Source organism: Elephas maximus, chromosome 24 (genome assembly GCF_024166365.1).
Source record: "Elephas maximus indicus isolate mEleMax1 chromosome 24, mEleMax1 primary haplotype, whole genome shotgun sequence".
NCBI lineage: Eukaryota > Metazoa > Chordata > Mammalia > Proboscidea > Elephantidae > Elephas > Elephas maximus.
Genome location: NC_064842.1, coordinates 48,675,048 through 48,695,323, shown reverse-complemented (window position 1 = coordinate 48,695,323; position 20,276 = coordinate 48,675,048). Strand labels below are relative to the sequence as shown.

The following is a 20,276-nucleotide window of genomic DNA, read 5'->3' as shown; positions in this document are numbered from 1 at the left end:
TTCTTAACCACAATTCCACCAGGACTCCAATACATATACTGTTGCTGTTGTGTACCACAGAGTCATTTCTGATTCACAGCAACGCTACAGGACAAAGTAGAACTTCTTCAAGAGTTTTCCTAGGCTGTAATTTGGGTTAATCTTTATGGGAACAGATCACCAGGTCTTTTCTCCTGTGGAGAGGCTGGTAGGTAAAACTGCCACCTTTCGGGTAGCAGCCAGGCACTTAACTACTGCACCACCAGGGCTTATATATATACACACACACACACACACACACACACACACACACACACACACATACATATATATACCTCTTTATAAGATGAGCATGTAGTATCCGTAAAAATCTACTGCTCTGGAAATAATGCAGAGCTCCAAACATGAAAAAAATGTTGTTATGCTCATCAGGGCAAAAGTACTTATTAGCAATTAGAGCTTGATAATCTTAATGAGACCTTCCAATAGTCAATGCTAAAAAAGAAAACCATAAAACAATCTGTGAGCTGATTAAAAAAAAAAAGCTTCAGTGACTAAAAGTAGCAAAGCCCATTCTCTCATGAACAAAGCTAATTCCATATTATTGAACAATAAAAAGAAGCAAAATGTTTCAGGCAGTGTTTATAGTTTTTTCTATACCTTCACTTTTTAACAAAATCCTTTAAGTCTATGGTTCTTAACTTTTCTGGAGCCAGATTCCTTATGAGAATCTGATGAAATTGAGGAACTCACCTCAGGAGGAAAAAACATACAAAAACACACCCACAACTATGTGGGCAGCTCCTGCCTGGAGGGGAGATGAGAAGGCAGAGGGGGACAGGAGCTGGCTGGATGGACATGGGAACACAGGGTTGAGAGAAGAAGTGTGCTGTCTCATTAGGAGAGCAGCTAGAAGTACACAGCAAGGTGTACATTAATTTTTGTATGACTGACTTGACTTGTAAACTCTCACTTAAAGCCCAATTTAAAAAAAAAAAAGCATGCACAAAAATTTCATAGTATGTATTCATGGACCCTGATTTAAGACCAGAAACACTTATCTATTTACCTAAAACAGGATTCCCAAGCTTAAGTGAGGAAAAAGAGGTTATCTTCTCTAATTCCTTCTTTACTTCAACTGTCCAGCAAAAGAAGCTACTGCCATCGAAGACAGTTTACAGATTCATTCTTGGAAAGCATATTCAGATGGCAGGCACTGCTTGTGAGTTACTTATGTCCTACTGCCACAAAGGAAACCCTGGTGGTGTGATGGTTAAGAGTTACAGCTGCTAACCAAAAGGTTGGCAGTTCAAATCCACCAGGCACTCCTTGGAAACCAATCGCAGCAGTTCTGCTCTGTCCTATAGAATCGCTAAAGAGTCGGAATCAACTCAACAGCAATGGGTTTGGTTTCCGGTTTTTTTTATTGCCACGTTGCGCCTCTCTACCATCAACACAGCTATAAAGTGAAAAAGAATCTTAGGATCCAGCCACAAGAATAGTAGAGCCACTTGAAATATTACGCATTCATTAAAAATATTAGTGAAATGGTTGGCAGAAAATGATTATATTTAAATGTTTAAAAATACAAATTTAAGTTATGTATAAAACACTGGTAAAACTGTTTTTAGGAAAACAAAACCTGAAAATTTCCAAAAGGAAATATATCAAAATTTAAGAGGAATTGAAACTGGGACAATTTTTTCTTTCTACTTCTTTAACTTTGCAAAAAAAATTTCTAAGAAAGGTAATTTTTTAAAAAATAAAGTGACAACTCAAAATTATTTTAATATTCACTTTGTTGTTGTTAGGTGCCCTCAAGTCTGTGACAGAGTAGAACTACTGCCCCATGGATTTTCCAGGCTGTCATCTTGATGGGAGCAGATCTGCATGTCTTTTCTTCCACGGAGCCACTGGGTGGGTTCCAAATGCCGACCCTTGGGTTAGCTGCTAAGCGTTTAATGGTGTACCACCAGAGCTCCCTAATATTCAAATAAAACCATTTAATTATTAATTTATAGATCTTCTCCCCCACCATCTTAGCTCTTAAGCTACTCCTGAAAGCAGAAAATAACATATTGTACATAGGGCTTAAAACTAAAATTAATTCTTTTAAGAAATTAATAACATCTTATTTGCTCCATGGAACCTTTTTTTTTCCTCATCGGCACACTGTCTTAATTCTCCTAAAATAATTATTCCAACAGAGTATCCAGAAAACTTCAGAATTAATTAAATTGACATTAATAGTCATGTTATATTTATTATACGAAACTGTAATATTCACCTTTCAAAAGTAATGGAAACTTCTGAAAAAAAAATTTTAAGAAGGCTATACCAATAAATTATCACTGACCCAAGTGACAAATGGGACTTATATTTTAATACAATTATATAGTAATAAAGAAATTTAATGTTAATATTCTAAACAATAGTCAACTGCCAACATCTGAATGCTTTTAACAACATATACCCTGTTACTTTACTTTACAGTCACATAAGATGTTCTTAGAGGACAGTAACTTATAAAAAGCATCTTTCCACTAATTCAGTGAGCCCTGTTTTGTCCATAAATATGCTAATTAAATAAAACTTTTAAGGTCCCCATAAATTCAGTAAACCTAAACAACAGATATAATTTCCAATCTTGCTAAGCGTATGTTTAAAAGCAGAGATTTTCTGTAGCTATTACAAAATAACTCTGAAAAATTTAAAACAAAACTAAACAATAGGTAATTTTCAGTCGAAACAGCAATAATATCTATTTCCCCATCTCCTGTAGGCCCTTGCCATTTAAACAATCTGCAATGTGGTAGTTTTGTTCCTACATGTATAATAAAAGTTTGGGATACTGTCTCATAGTATGATCAAGGTACTTAATTCCTGTTAAAAGAAACTGATGAGGTATGTCAACCTTAAAAGGCAATTTATTTGGGAGTTGAGGGGGTATGCTACATTATCCACCAGACTTGAGAAAACTAAGGTTATAGATATCCACAACTCCTCCCACAACCCACTGCCACCACAAGCACTTTCTTTTAAACATGGATACTCAAAAATTGAAAGCAGACATAAAAACTATACCCAGGATCCCTGTCATGGATCACCCTCTCACTCTTTTTTTTTTTTATCTATCTCCACACACATCCCTCATATTTACAATGTGCTTTGCTGTTTACAAAAACCCTTTCACCTACATTACACCTCTTATGTCTTTACAAATAACATGTAAAGTCAGCTAGGGAAGTATTATTTTTACTTTACAGAAAACAGCCTCAGAAAGGACAAGAATCTTACCAGCAGTGAAATCCGACTCAGAAACCAAAGCTCCTGCCTTCAATTCTGAAGCTCCTTCTACTATACAACACTACTCCTTCTGTCATGTAGTGAAGCCCTCTATACAACATTTGGCTAGGTTCCAAGACAGCCGTCCCAGAATGAATTAGACTCTATACAGCAAATAGTGTGTAAATACTGAAGGTTTCATGCAATTACTGGTATGGGGGCATGCATCTTTTAAAAGTGAAGAATCTGTTGGTTTTAAATTAAATTAACATGGTGTCGGTATGGTGGGGGGAAACAAGCAGAACAGTCTTCTAAAAAGAAGTCAAAATGATACTGCAGATTTGCACATTCCAACAATAGCTAAATGAGGTAATGCTCAATAAAGGGAGAAGGGAAAAAGGAGACAGTGTGGACAATTTAAAAGAATAACGTAAAAGAATGCATGATGTTTTTGGCTTTTTTAGGAAATAAGACAAGGGACTTGTCTTTGCCTCCTCCCTCCCCCCCCCCCATATAGTAGCAAGATTTAGAACATTCCGCTATAAAATAAAAATAATAAAAAAGGTAGGAGAGAGTTTTATGTAGCTGTCAAAATGAATGCTGGAACTGCTGGCTCTGTAATACAGTAAATCAGAAATCCAAAGTCCCATTTCTAGATCAGCTACTGGTGTTACACAGTTTAAACTAAACTGTTTTACCAATTCTCACTTCTAAAAAGTCAAGTAACACTTTACCCTAACTACTTTTTAATGAACTTGGAAGAAGGAAACAATGTTTAAATCAGTATTTTAATTTCCATTATTCACTGCAAAAATAAGCATTTCTTGAACACCTTCTATGTGTTCTCCGTATCAGGCTAGGCTAAAACGGAAAGTAGAAAGTGATGGACTTTACAATCTAGTTGAAGAAAGCACAGAGAAATGTTTAACTAATAATGCAATACCTATGGTTACGTGACAAAACTGGACACCTCAGAGATATGGCTTCCACAAGAGTTAACAGCAGTCAAGAGAATGAAGTTGGATTCCATCACTAAAACCAAAAAAAACCCCACTGCCGTCGAGTCAATTCCAAGTCATAGCGACCCTACAGAACAGAGCAGAACTGCCCCATAGAGTTTCCAAGGAGCGCCTGGCAGACTTGAACTGCCGACCTCTTGGTTAGCAGTCATAGCACTTAACCACTATGCCACCAGGGTTTCCATTCGATCACTACACAAGATGAAAATAGCAGTCATGAAGTTTAGCTAGACAGAAAAGAGGCAAGTTGGTTATTCTGTACTTTGGGTCTCCAAAGCACATCACTCATCTGTTATTGCATTTTATATACTGTATGGTAGTTTATTTGTCATTCCTACTTAGACTGTAAATTCCTCAAGGGCAGAGACCTTGTTCAATTTATTTTATATTCCCCAATGCCTGGCACTGGGTAGGTAGGGCATACAGAAGATATTCAATAAATGTTTTTCAAACAGCCAAGGTAAGGACAGGACTCTTATTCTAACTTACACTATTTATACAGGTCATCTATTCACTGTCTCCCAACTCCAAAACCATCTTTGTAGTCTCTGCTCTGTGACTGCTGCAGCAGAGACTGCACAATTATATTTCACCAACTCCTTTGCTAGAGAGCTCCCAGTTAGTTTTTGCCAATGGGGGTAGTAAATGGAGATCAGAAAACTGGAAGACAGGTAAGGGGACTTTCATTTCCTGTCAGCATCACCCCAGCAGCAGCCTGGCACCATGGCAGCAGCAAATGGTTCCAGCAATCAACTTTGATACTTCCAGAACCAGCCTTATCACACGCCTTCTGATGTACTAGCAGCTGAACAACACTGACCTCCTCAAAGGTCCAAACCCCCTATCTATGGAGCCTCTTCTGAGTTCTTAGGTTCTGGGTACTGTAATGATACCCTTTTGCTCTTATACCCTTAACCAACTCTGTATTAAATGCCCTTTGTTGGAATTCCTACTGAAGTTTCTGTTTTCCTGACTGGACCCTACTATATTGTTAAACACAGTGATTCTAACTGCTTTCCTCTGAGACATCTTGCTGCTTCGGTGAAGGGGAGAAGTAAAGAAAGTTTGGAGTTATTCTTATAGATAAAATCTACTTTAAAGGACAACTTGAAACCCTTTAAATCTGCTTCTGTTAAGGTGCAGTATAAAAGTTTTTAACCTTTGTGGTTAAACTATCAGTTTTAGAGAGGGGAAAAAGGGGGGGAGGGGAAGTGACAAATAAATGATGCAGGTTATTCCAAGCACACACCGCGCCCAGTGAAGAGGTGAGATGGTGGAGCTCATCTGCTGTTCTCCAGTAGTCTAGTTCCTACGTGCCTCTCACAGTGTGGGCATGACACCGTCCTTAAAGACACTTGTTTTTCTGTGTGTTGTTCCACATGGCCCCTAAATGCAAGCCAACTACTTCATCTAATGCTCAACAAATCTGTTCCAACACTAAAGCTGAGCTGAGCTTACTGGTTTGTGATTCTCCCTTCCTAAGGGATGTTCAAGCATAATTTTTTTTTTATTATGTGTGATTTTCATTTTACACGTTGACTTTAGAACCTAACCTCTTCATGAAATACAACTCCACTCTATAGCGCAGAAGCAAAGGGAAATTCCCCTTGTAAGAGAGCCCCTAAGTAGCAACACATCTCTTGAAAACAAATGACCAAGATGCTCAGGTGTCTTTTAATACGGTCTGTTACTTCACTTAATGGATGCCCTCATTAATTTTACCTGAGGTTAATTTCAAAAATAATTTTTCACTATTGTAATTAATACAGACTTTTTTAAAATTGTGACAAAATAGCAAACATGGAGAAGCAGCAAACACATTCTTAATCCATTCCTGGAATGAAATAGGAATATTCCTTAGAATTTTTAGTAATAAGTATTGCTACTGAGCACCCAAAAGAGCCCTGATGGCACAGTGGTTAAGCACTCAGCTGCTAACCGAAAGGTCAAAGGTTGAACCCATAAGCTGCTCCTCGGGAGGAAGTCTGCTTCTGTAAGGATCACAGCCTTGGAAACCCTATGGGGCAGTTCTATTCCATCCCATAGGGCCACTATGAATTGGAATCGACTTCATGGCACTATGAGTTGGAATCGACTGGATGGCAATGGGTTGTGTGTATTGAGCACCCAGCCAGAGGTATCACTGGGTGCAGCAGTACTAGTCCACATCAGCTGCCTAACACCCTAAGACAAAAGAAATTTTAAAACAATTCTAAACTTGAAAGTCCATGGTTAGTTCCACTGGAGTTCTTCCACATAGCATAAAACTGGAGAGTGGGTCACCTACCCCCTAAGCACCTATAACAGCAGGGACTCATCAACTAACTCCTGCTTAATGCCAAACATCCATTACCACAGTCAGCACATCCATGTGAAATCAACCAAAGTATACTCCTCACAGAGACTCAGAAGCACCAGAGGACCCAGGTGGGATGGAGGAGGAGGGAGGAACAGACAAGACAGCTGGCCCTCTGGGGTTGTACCACTGTACCCCAAACTACATGGAGACCCACCTAGATAAATACAAAAAAACATTCAGTAAGTTACTATGATAACTAAGATTTCAGAGAAATTTTTAAAAAAGGAAAATAATTAGTATATGACAATGTCTTCTACAGTACGTGTAATAATCAACACTAATTAAAAACCAATTGAAGATCTGCATGTGTGCAAAATGCATGTAATCTTTTTTTTCTTCTTAAAAAACTGCAAACTGTGATGCATTGTTTAGTTTCTGCAGAACATAATGAGTCACCACAAAATTGAGGTTCTTTAAGTCATACCAGAAACACTGATTTTAATGAAGTACACTTTAATGTTAGCTCATTCTCATAGAAGGAATTATGCTTTTTTGCTACTGTACAGAAATGAAACTGTCACTGAAACACCTGGTTATATATTATTCATTAGACATGTATCACCTTTACTCCCAAGACTGCATAATATAAACACAAATCATGGATAAATCAGGCCAAAGATATAGAACTGACACTGCACAGTGAAGGTCAGTAACAGACAAATGAAATTCCAAAGATGTTTGCTGACCTGGTCTATAATTGTATGGACTCAAGCCAGGAACTAGCCATCTGAGTGCTCCGCACAGGCAAAGAAAAACTAAAAAATTTCCAGGATTTTGAATGTCTGCATTGTCTACAACATTATGCTAGTGATCCTAATCTTAGATTTTTCTACGCAGCACACTGAAGAGAACCATCAGCATATTTTTCCAAATACTCAAGGATGACTGGCAAGCAGTTTTCTTCATAAATTCTCCGTTTCACTTTCACACCTACTATAATTAACCTTAGATGTGGATTCCACAAGGATACATGAGGGAAATGAATTAACTCATGTCCTTAGAAAAAGTGAGGGGCCATATTTGCTGTGCTGACCCTGGAAAATGGAGCCTTATATAACTACCCATTACCTTACTAAAAAGTATGTTAGAAGCATACAATCAAGGTTTTAAAAGTTACCTGTTGATTGAGACAAGAAGAAATTTCAAAGGGAGCGGGGGAAGAACAGTCAAGAGTCATATTGCTGTTGGCTAAATTCTTCATATCAAAGGATCAAGTATTTATTTTAAGATCCAAGATCTAACAGCTATCTATTTGAATATACTTAATGTATTCAATAACTAAACCTTAATGCAAGTGCGGGAAAGTAGATCATCTACCGATTACACTAATTATTCCGGCTGACCATCTTGGAACTACCAAAGTAGATTATGTAACGCAAATCGGACATACATTAGTTTTAAACGAAATTCTCAGTTTAAAACACTGAAATCATGCCTCAGTTAAAAGAAGTTTTTAAATAAATATTACAGTATATCACGAAAACGCTGAATGCTAACCGAACCTTTCCAAAGCAAGTTTCTTTACACACCTCAATAAAACGTGACCTTTCACACGATTTTACAAAGTAAAATCGCTAAAACTTCAGATGTCCATACTACTGTACCCAAAGGGACTTCAAGAAGATGAGCCTATATTTGGTCTTAATGGGCAAATAATCGGAATGAACCTCAAAGTTTGAAGGACCGATTTTTACTAAGAGCACCTCTGGAAGCTGGAAGGCGATTTCTGTAGGAAGAAACGATTCTGACAACCAAGGTGAAGGCCACCCAGCGACAGGGGGTACCCTAAGACTTCAGCGCAGGCGACAGAGTTCATCAGAAGACACCCCCGCCTCCTACGACTCCTCGGGGCAACCTCGCAGCTTTAGGAAGGAGCAAGGGAGACACACTACCAGGCGGGCGGGACTCCAGGAACGCTCAGCCAGGAGGGGTCTCCCCGCAGCAGCCGAGCACCCCGTCGCCCGGCAGCCACTCCACACGCAGACCCCGGCTCCTGCCTCCCTGCACAAAGCCCCTACCCCACCCCCACGGTGCAGACACCCTCGCCCGCCCGCCGAAGGGGAGGGAGAGGGGAAAACCCGTATCCACGCCGCTCGCCCCCGGAGCGGCGACCGGAGAGGCTGAGCCCCTGCCCGGGAGGCGTGGGGGCCGCACTGCAGCCCAGGCCTCGGCGCCGGGAGCGGGCGGCGAGGGGCTGGCAGCGAGGGGGAGCTCCCCGCGCCTCGCCCGCTGGTCCTCACGAACCGGGCTCACCCGCTCCCGTGCCCACCTCCCCGCAGACCCTCGGAGGAGAAAGGGGAACAATGAGCAGCCGCCTCCCCCGACGAGAGCGGCCGGGGGCTGCGGCGCCATCTCCACTCACACCCCCGCGGACACACACCCCCGTCGCCGGGCCGCGACCCGGCCGAGCAGACGCGCGTCCCCGGCCCGCCGCTCCCGCGCCCTTCGCCGCCCCGCCGGCTCCGCTCACCGGCTCCCGCCCCAGCCTGGGGCTCCGCTGGCGGCGGCCGGAGCGAGACTCGGGAACAAGCCGCCGCGGCCGCCGGCGCCGCCGCACAATATGGCGAGCCTGGGCTTCCGCAATGGAGCTCGGGAAATACAACAGGGGCCGCTCAATATTCATGAGAGACCGAGGGGAAGCCGGCTCGGCCGGCGCGGCGGGGAGGGCGGGGGGCGGGGAGGAGAGCGAGGGGGCGGGGGCGCGGGACGGGGACGTGCGCGGCGTGAGGGGAGGGGGCGCCGCCGCGTGCTGGCCCGAGGGCCCGAGAGGCCGAGCGGCCGAGCGCCCGAGCGCCCGAGCGGCCGAGCGCCCGAGCGTCCGAGCGGCCGCCCCGTCCCGCCCCGCCCCGGCCGGCAGGCCCGCCCGCAGCGCCCACCTCGGGGCAGACAACGCCGGCCGCGGGCCGCGCCAGCCCCAGGCAACGCCCGCCCCGAGCACCGCCAGCCCCAGGCAACGCCCGCTCGGATGACGCCGCCGCCGCCGCCGGCTCCTTCGCTCACTTCTCACGCCTGGAGCCCTTTCCGCCCCTGCTCGGGCCCACCCGTTGTGCCTCCCTGACTGGCTGCTGGGGCTCGAGCTCAGACTTGGGCTGTCCCGTGATTGCCTTCACCTAACACCAACCATTCCAGCCGTAGGAGCCATCATCAGCCTTTCAGGTCCGGAACTTCTCCCGAACTCAACTTCGGCACACTGCTACCCCGCTCAGCAGACACTCGCTTTCCATCCTTGCAGAGTGATCTACAAGATCTAATGACTCCTGGCGAAAAGGACCTCCAGTTCTAGAATAACATGGTTGGACTTATGTTGCTGGTGTTAGGAGCCGTAGAGTGGGTTCCGACTCACAGCGACGTTATGTGAGAGTTCTGATTGTTCTCAACAGCTCTTACCGTTTCATTTACCTTGCTACTGTTTTATTTCTATCTCCTTGGCCCCTTGCAGTATTAGCTTCTGAACTTCTGACTGTAAAAGGTAATAGATTATATACCAGGCGCTCTTTGGAAACCCTATGGGGCAGTTCTGCTCCGTCCTTTAGGGTCGCTATGAGTCAGAATCAACTGGGCGGCGACGGGTTTTTTTTTGTTAGTTTTTTTAATCGTTACTTAAAACACAAGCAATTATCCACTGCTTAGTGTGTATAAATTAAGTTATAGGCTTAAGAAGTAACAAGTGAAAGAATTTCCTGACCTCAACATACACTACTGGTGAAATGTATCTCTTGAAATCGTAACCAACATTAAACGCATTGCCATCAAGTGGATTCCGACTCATCATGATCCTATAGGGCAGAGTACAGTTGCCCTAGAGGGCTTCCAAGGCTGTAATCCTTATGGAAGGGGACTGCCACATCTTTGTACCAGAGGAGCCTCTGGTGGGCTCCAGCCACCAACCTTACGCTTGGCAGCCAGCACTACACCTCCCTGCTACCACGTGGTAAATGTGAAGGCACTTGTAGCATGGAGGAATGGACACTGCACTGGGAACTGGATAAACTAGGTGTGCAGCTTCCAATTCATATCTATGTAACTTAACGCCACTGGACTTTATTTTCCTTATTTGCAAATGATTCTTTGGTCTTTTCCAGCTGTTAAACTGTATAATAAACTCTCTACAGGATGCCAAATAAATTATAGGAATTTACATAGGATTTTGGGAAAAGGACCAATTCCAACTGGTGTTTTCAGGGACGATTTCCTGGGGAGCTACGATGTGAATTCTGTTTTGACTGATAGCTTTGGATAGGTGGAAAGAAAAAGGACAGATGTTAAAATTTTAAAGACAACACATTATGTATACTATTGTCAAAGTAAACAAGAGGAAGACATTATTCTTTTTCAGTGATTTGAAAACTTTCACCTATCTATAGCCTTAAATAAGAAATGACAATTCTCTGACTTTACAAGGCCTTCAAGGCTAAGCTTTTCCTCCAATGTGGAAAAAAAAAAAAAAATCAAACTAGGGATGTTTCTGCTTCTCCCTTCTTCTAACAGTACGCTTTCTAGAGACAGTGCAGTTGCAGAAACGTCTCCCTTCTTCATGACTGCGTGTGTACTTCAGTTAAAGGAGCTTAGGAAGTTCATAATTGAGAACTTTTTTTGCTCTAGTTAAAATGCTTGAGAAAGTCAAGATGTGTGTGGTTAGATTAAGCAATTCAACTGATGCCAAGAAAAGCGATCATTTGTAGAAAGTACAGGAACTTTGTGGATGAAAGTTAAATATAGTACTTATAAGAAGTTCACAGGAGAATTAGTGGAAGATGGAAAACTTATGGGATATTCTGATTAAATGTGATTAAAAAGCTAGACCTCAGGCTAACATCCTTATCGTGAAAGACACTGCTGACAAATTAATGGAACACGTCTTACATACTTTATCTCTTACTCCAAAACCTAGCACTGAGAGTAAAATGGGCCTTACCTGACTTTAAAAAAAAAAAAAAAATTTTTTTTTTACCTGACTATATGAATCAGAAAAGATTATGTTACCGTGTACTCCCAAATATCTCCAAAATCGCCATAGCTTAACACAACAAAAGTTCATCACTTGCTTATGTTTTACGTGGATTAGACTCACTCTGTTCAAGTTACTCCAGGAACCAGAGTGACAGAGCCTCCACCATTTTGTAAATCGACACCTGAAATGAAGCAGCTCAGCCTCTGTGGCAGGGGAAGAAAGAGACTCAAGAATCCCCACGAACTTTTCAGTCTTGGTGCAAACTGAAAGGCTGGTGGTTTGCTTAGAGCCCACCCAGAGGCACCATGAGTCAGAATCAACTCGGGTGGCAGTGTATTTTTAGGAGTCCCTGGGTGGAGCAAATGGTTAAGTGTTGGGACTGTGAGCCAAAAGATTGACAGTTGGAATACATTCAGAGGCACCTTGGAAGACAAGCCTGGCGATCTGCTTCCAAAATATCACCGTCCTGAAAAACCTTTGACACACATGAGGTCACCTTGAGTCAGAATCGACTCAACGACAGCTAACAGCTGCTTGGACTAGAAACAGATTTCCGCTCACATTTTATTGGCCAGAACTAGTAACATTAGCAATTAGTGAACTAGTGAACAATACTGATGTCAACCGTCTTGACCCACCAAGCAGCTCCTACCCAGTGCAGCTCCTAGATGCTGTGAAAAAATTCTTTTTCTTCCATACACTGGCTTTCTTGAGTGACTTAAAGTAAGTTATGTTTTTAAGAATTAACTCTGTACTTGGTTAAGAGTTGACTGTTGTGTAAAAGGAGCCTTGGTGGCACAGTGGCTAAGAGCTATGGCTGCTAACCAAAAGGTTGGCTGTTTGAATCTACCAGCTGCTCCTTGGAAGCCCTAGGGGGCAGTTCTGCTCTGTTCTATAGGGTTGCTATGAGTTAAAATTGACTTCACAGACACGGGTTTTGTCATGTAAAAAGAGTGGATTTCCGTTTTCTTCTCTTTTGTTTTAGTTGTATGTTAAACCAATATCAAACTCATAATTAGTATATCAGGATTTGACATATCCTGACTACATTCTTTTTGCTAATTTTTGACTTAACAAAAGGGATATCACTTTGAAACACATTTTCTACTAACATTGTGCCCTCATGTTAAATGTACCAATTGAAAGTGATAATCCTATTTTAGGAGAAGATTAAATGAATACTCCATAATACTCTTACAGCAGGAACACTACATAATATGATAGGTAGATGAATGGATGACCTCTAGTACAAAAGAATTTTTTTTTTTTTCCCCTCCAGACTTTAGAAGTAGTACCATGCTAATTACACGGTGAACTGGGTAAGCAACTCTAAATGAGCTCAAAAAATACTTCTTTACTAGTTGTCATGGATTGAATTATGTCCCTCCAAAAATGTGTGTATCAATTTGGTTGGGCCATGATTCCCAGTATTGTGTGGTTGTCCTCCATTTTGTGATTGTAATTTTATGTTTAAAAGGATTAGGGTGGGATTGTAACACCACCCTTACTCAGGTCACTTCCCTGATTCAAGGTAAAGGGAGTTTCACTGGGGTATGACCTGCACCACCTTTTATCTCTCAAGAAATAAAAGGAAAGGGAAGCAAGCAGAGAGTGGGAGACCTCATACCACCAAGAAAGCAGCACCAGGAGCAGAGCGCATCCATTGGACACGGGGTCCCTGTGCCTGAGAAGCTCCTTGACCAGGGAAGATTGAGGATATAAGGACCGTCCTCCAGAGCTGACAGAGAAAGAGTTCCCCTGGAGCTGATGCCCTGAATTTGGACTTTTAGCCTACTTTACTGTGAGAGAATAAACTTCTCTTTGCTAAAGCCGTCCACTTGTGGTGTTTCTGGCATAGCAGCACTAGATGACTAAGACACTAGTTTTCTACTGTGGTAAACCAGTTGCTATTGAGTTGATTCTGACTCATGGTGACCCCACGTGTGTCAGAGTAGAACTGTGCTTCCTAGGGTTTCTGATGGCTGATTTTTTGGAAGTAGATCACCAGGCTTTTCTTCCAATGCATGTCTGGGTAGACTTGAACCTCCAACCTTTCAGTTAACAGCTGAGCACATCAGCCATTTGCACCAAAACATTAGAGATATTACTTTGGCTCAATCAACTTTTATTGAGCATCTACTACATTCCAGGCACATATGAGCTTGGTTTCCCTCACTTTTATTACTTAAGAACAGAAATTTCTACCAAGATTACATTTAGTCTCTTCAGAGGCTTTTTCTATTTAGGCAGTATGTTTTAAATAGAAACTCACACCTGCCTATTCCATATCTGCCACATGGATTTCTTTTCAGCTGTGCTGCAAGTGTCTAATTATTATCTGCTTACCTGAGATGAAAATTGCAGGCCACCAATACTCGGTTGATAACTGTAATCTATGTATCACAATTTACAGAACACTTTTATATCCATTACTCATTGAATCCTCAGAACAGTCCTCCAGAGTATATTCCCACTTACTAGGTGAGAAGGAGTCCCTGGGTGGTACAAACGGTGGAGTCCTCAGCTGCTAATCAAAAGGTTAGTCCACCCAGAGGCACCTCGGAAGAAAGGTTTGATCATCTACTTCCCAAAAATCTACTCTGACACATGTGAGGTCACCATGAGTCAGAGTCAACTTGACAGCAACTGTTTTTTTTCTTTATAGGTGAGAAAATTGTAACCTCTGTGGTTAAATAACTCTCCCAAACGTTGAGCTAGTAAGTGGCAGAGCTGAGGCTGAAACCTAGGGTACATGACTGAGTCCAGAATACTTTCCATTATGCTACACCTGCCTTCCTGCACTATGCTGCTTCCACAACTTCGGTATTTTTCCTTTTTTTTTTGGTGGATAAGCAATATATAAGACAAACATCTCCAGAGCTTCCTCACAACAATCCTCAGTGTGGCCTATTTTCAAGTAATTAGAGATGATACTAAATATAATAATATAGCAGCCAACTAAAATAGAATTAATGATCTCTGTTGGTCTAGACCAAAAGAGAGAGAAGGAAACCCAAGACACAGAGAAGAAACTAGTCTACAGGACTGTCTACGCAAACTACAGCCTCATCCACCCTGAGACCAGAAGAACTAGATGGTACCCAGCTACCACTACAGATGGCTGTGATCAGGGCCACAATAGATGGTTCCTGATAGAACGGGAGAAAAATGTGGAACAGAACCTCAAATTCTTAAAAAATCCAGAATTACTGGATCGGTTGAGAGTAGAGGACTCCCCAAGACTACTGCCCTGATATATTCTTTAAACCTTGAATAGAAACTATCCTCGGGATCACCTTTCAACTATATAACAGACTGGCTTACAAAGCATATTACCTGTGAGTACTGTGCTCCTTTAAAAAATCATCTGTATGAAACCAAAAGATCAATAATTACTTTTAAAAAAAAGTGAGAAGGCAAGGGACAGGGAAACGAGATTCCTGGAAATGGAACATCCAGGATGGAAATAATGAGAATGTTCATACATAGTGAAAAACGTAACCAACATCACTGAACGATTTGTGTACAATTGTTGAATGGGAACCTAATCTACAGTGTAAACTTCCACCAAAAATACAATATTATCTAAAAATAAACAAATAAAATAGTGCATTGATAGTAAACCATCACTTTTTGTTTTTGTTTTCTTAGAAAACTTGCTTTAAGAAAAAAACAGAAGTAAAAGGTAGGCTAGAAGACTGGAATAGTCAGGGATTTAACCATCTCTATATACTATTTTTTTTTTTTTTTTTTATATACTATTATCCCCAACCAAAATCTTTATTTGCCATCTTTTATATGTGTTTTCTTTGAAAGAGCCAAGTTAAGCAGGAACATAATTCAAGAGACCCATAATTCAAAGTGGCCTCAGGAAGCAGGCAACTCAAGATTTACAACCTCTTCAGCTGAAAAAATATAGCTCTAGCCAAAAGCTTTAGTGAAGTTTTATTTGTATTTTAGCATAGTGAGTTCTGTTTGTGCTTCCTTGGTGTTTTAGTTCATTTTTCTTTCATATATTCCCCAAACAACCAAAATAATTGGTGCTACTCCTATTTGCTAACAATTCAACTTAAAGAAGTTAAACAGGTTAAATGAGCTGGTCCAGTTAGGAAGACTTTTGGGGAGAAATAAATAATACTGCTGTTTCTCTCCCTAGGAGACTTGGAATGGTATTTTATATGTCCCAGATGTGGCTACATTCAGTCTAACATCTGTTAGTGCATTTTATGAAAATAATAAACTAGCATGTGTTTGAAAAGTCAACAGAGTGAATAAAAATTTCGTTCTGTTGCAGCACAAATAGCTGTTTCTTTGTAGTTAACAATGCATTACATAAGTGGGAGATATTATTGTAATGTCCACTCTCAAATATAAAACGAAGTATGATTTAATAATAACTGGCTTTTAGCCCTGGTGGCACGGTGATTAAGAACTCAGCTGCTAACCAAAAGGTCGGCAGTTTGAATCCACCAGTCGATCTTTGGAAACCTTGTGGGGCAGTTCTACTCTGTCCTACAGGGTCGCTATGAGTCTCGATAGTTTCATTTTGGCAAGGAGTTTGGTTTTTTGGTTTTAGCTTCCTAAGATGAAGAAATGTCATTCCATTCAAACAAACCTTTGCAATTTTTTTTTTTTTTCTTTCTTTGAAAATGTTTCCTGCAAGCAATGAGATTTGTGCCTCGGCCTTGAATCTAGGAACATCCAGATTCATCCTGAAAACTAACAAAGAATAGATAATTCTGGTGGAAACTGAGAACTGAGATGGAAATTCCTCTGAAAAACGACGCTGGAAGATCCCAGGAGGAAAGCACAGATGAAGAGTACAAAATATTTAAGTCATGTTGTGATTCATCCAAACTGACTTTCTGGACATTTTAGTTTTTTTCTGTTTGAAGCATGGCACTAGAATGGTTTTTGTGGGGCATAAGAGGGTAGACAGTAAAGACATCTCTTATCTCACACAGTTCTTAGAAACAGTTTTTTAGTAAAAAAATTTAAAAGAACTGCCAAATCACACCCATGCAAGAAAATTTAATTATAATTTTAGACTAAATCAAGATTTGGAAGCCCATGCAGTACCCATCTGCTGAGTCATTAGCATTTTACACTCCACAAAAGCAAACCATTTAAATGTGTATTGAATAACATACTAAAGTAGGCTATAATTTACGTAAATTTGAAAAACCATCCTGATCAATCTGAAATACCAAGGTTTATGTGTTACATCCAGGAGTAGATATTTTCTAAGGATGTCTAGTCTGTGTGTAGAAAATTTTTATTTTATCACTTTCTTAAACACATTTCATAGGTCATCCTTGCAGGGTCAGAATTGACTCTGATTCCTTAAGGATAATGACGACTGCTGCATAAGGGATGAGAATGAGAAAAAGGATAGCTGTAAATGAACCCTCTTGTCACAATATTCTGTTTAGGATACTGTTAACCCTGTTAGCAAGCAGAACTTTATTTGGATGTTGATTTTAAAGAGGCCTATCATACTTTCAGAATAAAATCTAAAGCACTGTACTTTAATTCTCATATTCCAATTGGAACTTGAAGCTTGACCGGCTCTATTCTCGGGGCACATTTAGCATCTGCCTGTTTGCCCATTTGCTTGCTTGGATTAGTAGTGTGTGAGTAGCTCCCCACCACCAGAGTGAAAGAAGCCCGAGGGCAAAGAGTAGTCTTTACTCATCTGCAAATGGGCCATCGTGCCTGACACAATGTAGTATACTTGTATTAAATATACATAAATGTTTTTGTTGTTAGATGCCACGGAGTCAGTTCCAACTCATAGCGACCCTATGTAACACAGAATGAAACACTGCCTGGTCCTGCACCATCTTCACAACCCTTGTTTTGCTTGAACCCATTGTTGCAGCCACTGTGTCAATCCATCTCCTTGAGAGTCTTCTTCTTTTTCACTGACCCTTCTACTTTACCAAGCATGATGTCCTTCTCCAGGGACTGATCCCTTCTGATAACATGTTCAAAGTATGTGAGACTAAGTCTCCACATCCTTGCTACTAAGAAGCATTCTGGTTGTACTTCTGCCAAGACAGATTTGTTCCTTCTTTTGGCAGTCCGTGGTAAATTCAATATTCTTCACCAACACCACAATTCTTCGGTCTTCCTTATTCATTGTTCAGCTTTCACATGCATAGGAGGCGAGAATGAAAACATCCTGGCTTGGGTCAGCACACCTTAGCTCTTAAAGTGACATCTTTCCTTTTTAACACTTTAAAGACGTCTTTTACAGCAAATTTGCCCACTGCAATGTGTCTTTTGATTTCTTGACTACAGCTTTCATAGATGTTGATTGTGGATCCAAGTAAAATGAAATCCTTGACAACTTCAATCTTTTCTCTGTTTATCATGATGTTGCTTATTGGTTCAGTTGTGAGGATTTGTTTTCTTTATGTTGAGGTGCAATCCCTACTGAAGGCTGTGGTCTTTGATCTTCATTAGTAAGTTCTCCAAGTCCTCTTCACTGCCAGAAAGCAAGGTTGTGTCATCTGCATAATGCAGGTTGTTAATGAGTCTTCCTCCAATCCTGATACCCCAGACTTCTTATAGACCAGTTTCTCAGATTATTTGCTCAGCATACAGATTAAATAAGTATGGTGAAAGGATACAACCCTGATGCACACCTTTCCTGACTTCAAATCAAGCAGTATTGTTGTTTGAATGACTACTGCCTCTTGATCTATGTACAGGCTCCTCAGGAGTACAATTAAGTGTTCCTATTCTTCACAATGTTATCCGTAATTTGTTATGATCCACACAGTCAAATGACTTTGCATAGTCAATAAAACACGGGTAAATATCTTTCTGGTATTCTCTACTTTCAGCCAGAATCCATCTGACATCACCAATGACATCCCTTTGTCCACAGCCTCTTCTGAATCTGGCTTGAATTACTGGCAGTTAGTTCCCTGGCGATACTGCTGTAGCCATTTTTTAATGACCTTCAGCACAATTTTATTTGCGTGTGATATTAATGATATTGTTCAATAATTTCCACATTCTATTGGGTCACCTTTCTTTGTAATAAGCATAAATATGGATCTCTTCCAGTTGGTTGGCCAGGTAACTGTCTTCCAAATTTCTTGGCATAGACAAGTGAGCACTTCCAGTGCTGCATTTATTTACTGAAACATGTCAATTGGTATTACATCAATTCCTGGAGGCTTGTTTTTCGCCAATGTTTTCAGCACAGCTTGGCCTTCTTCCTTCAGTACCATCAGTTCCTGATCATATGCTATCTCCTGAAATGGTTGAACATTGACCAGTTCTTTTTGGTACAAAACAGTGACTGTATATTCCTTCCATCTTCTTTTGATGTTTCCTGCATTGTTTAATATTTTCCCCAGAGAATTCTTCACTGTTGCAACTCGAGGCTTGAATTTTTCTTCAGTTCTTTCAGCTTGAGAAATGCTGAGCTTTTTCTTGCCTGTTGGTTTTCTAACTCCAGGTCTTTGTACATGTCATTATAATACTTTGTCTTCTCAAGTTGCCCTTCAAAATCTTCTGTTCAGCTCTTTTACTTCATCATTTCTTCCTTTTGCTTTAGCTCCTCGACGTTGAAGAACAAGTTTTGAAGTCTCTTCTGACATTCATTTTGGTCTTTCTTTCCTGTCTTTTTCATGGCCTCTTGCTTTCTTCATGTCTGATGTCCTTGGTGCCATTCCACAACTCATCTGGTCTTCTGTCATTAGTGTTCAATGTGTCAAATCTATTCCTGAGATGGTCCCTAAGTTCAGGTGGGATATATCAAGGTTGTACTTTGGCTCTCGTGGACTCATTCTAATTCTCTTCAGCTTCAACTTGAACTTGCTTCTGAGCAATTGATGGTCTGTTCCACAGTCAACACATGACCTTGTTCTGACGGATGATATCGAGCTTTTCCATTGTTTCTTTCCGCAGATGTAGTCAATTTGATTCCTGTGTATTCCATCCTGTGAGGGCCACATATAGTCATCATTTATGTTATTGGAAAAAGGTATCTGCATTGAAGAAGGTGTTGGCCTTGCAAAATTCTGTCATGCAATCTTTGGCATGTTTCTGTTACCAAGGCCATATTTTCCAACTACCAATCCTACTTTGTTTCCAGTTTTCACGTTCCAATCACTAGTAATTATCAATGCATCCTTACTGCATGTTCAATCAATTTCAGACTGCAAAAGTTGGTAAAAATCTTCAGTTTCTTCATCTTTGGCCTTAGCGGGTTGGAGTGTAAATTTGAATAATAGTCATATTAACTAGCCTTCCTGGTAGGTGTATGGGTATTATCCTATCACTGTTAGCATTATTCTTCAGGATAGATCTTGAAATGTTCTTTTTCACTACGAATGCAATGCCATTGCTCTTCAAGTTGTCATTCCCGGCATAGTAGACGGTATGAATGTCCAATTCAGAATGGCCAATACCAGTACATTTCAGCTCAGCAATCCTTGGATATTGATGTTTATGTGTTTCATTTCATTTTGAATGATTTCCAATTTTCCTAGATTCATAGTTTTGTACAGTCCTCATTCCAATTATTAAGGAATGTTTGTAGCTGTTTCTTCTCATTCTGAGTGGTGCCACTCAGCAAACGAAAGTCACTAAATCTTGACTCCATCCCGTCATTAAGGCTGACGCTACTTTGAGGAGGTAGCTCTTCCTCAGACATCTTTTGAAT

General features: G+C 41.0%; 2 protein-coding genes across 3 annotated transcripts in view; one reads left to right on the top strand and one right to left on the bottom strand.

Annotated features, from left to right (window-relative positions):
• RNF2 (ring finger protein 2) overlaps positions 1–9,304 on the bottom strand; it is a 47,837-nt gene extending 38,533 nt beyond the window's left edge. Inside the window, exon 1 of one of the 2 annotated variants that reach the window (XM_049868345.1) lies at positions 9,113–9,304. The gene's annotated coding sequence lies outside the window, so the exon portion shown is untranslated. The remainder of the gene's footprint in view (positions 1–9,112) is intronic. The other variant, XM_049868344.1, reaches the window with a different exon arrangement.
• LOC126066862 (proline-rich protein HaeIII subfamily 1-like) lies at positions 4,929–9,700 on the top strand. Its single transcript, XM_049868285.1, has 2 exons — positions 4,929–4,954; positions 8,440–9,700. The coding sequence occupies exons 1-2, from the start codon at positions 4,929–4,931 to the stop codon at positions 9,698–9,700; spliced, it is 1,287 nt and encodes a 428-aa protein (XP_049724242.1).
• Positions 9,701–20,276: the final 10,576 nt, after the last annotated feature.

Coding starts and splice junctions, on each gene's coding strand:
- LOC126066862 (XM_049868285.1), top strand. CDS start 4,929: ATGGAGATCAGAAAACTGGAAGACAG. Junction 4,955..8,439: donor ATCAGAAAACTGGAAGACAG/GTAAGGGGACTT, acceptor CTAAGACTTCAG/CGCAGGCGACAGAGTTCATC.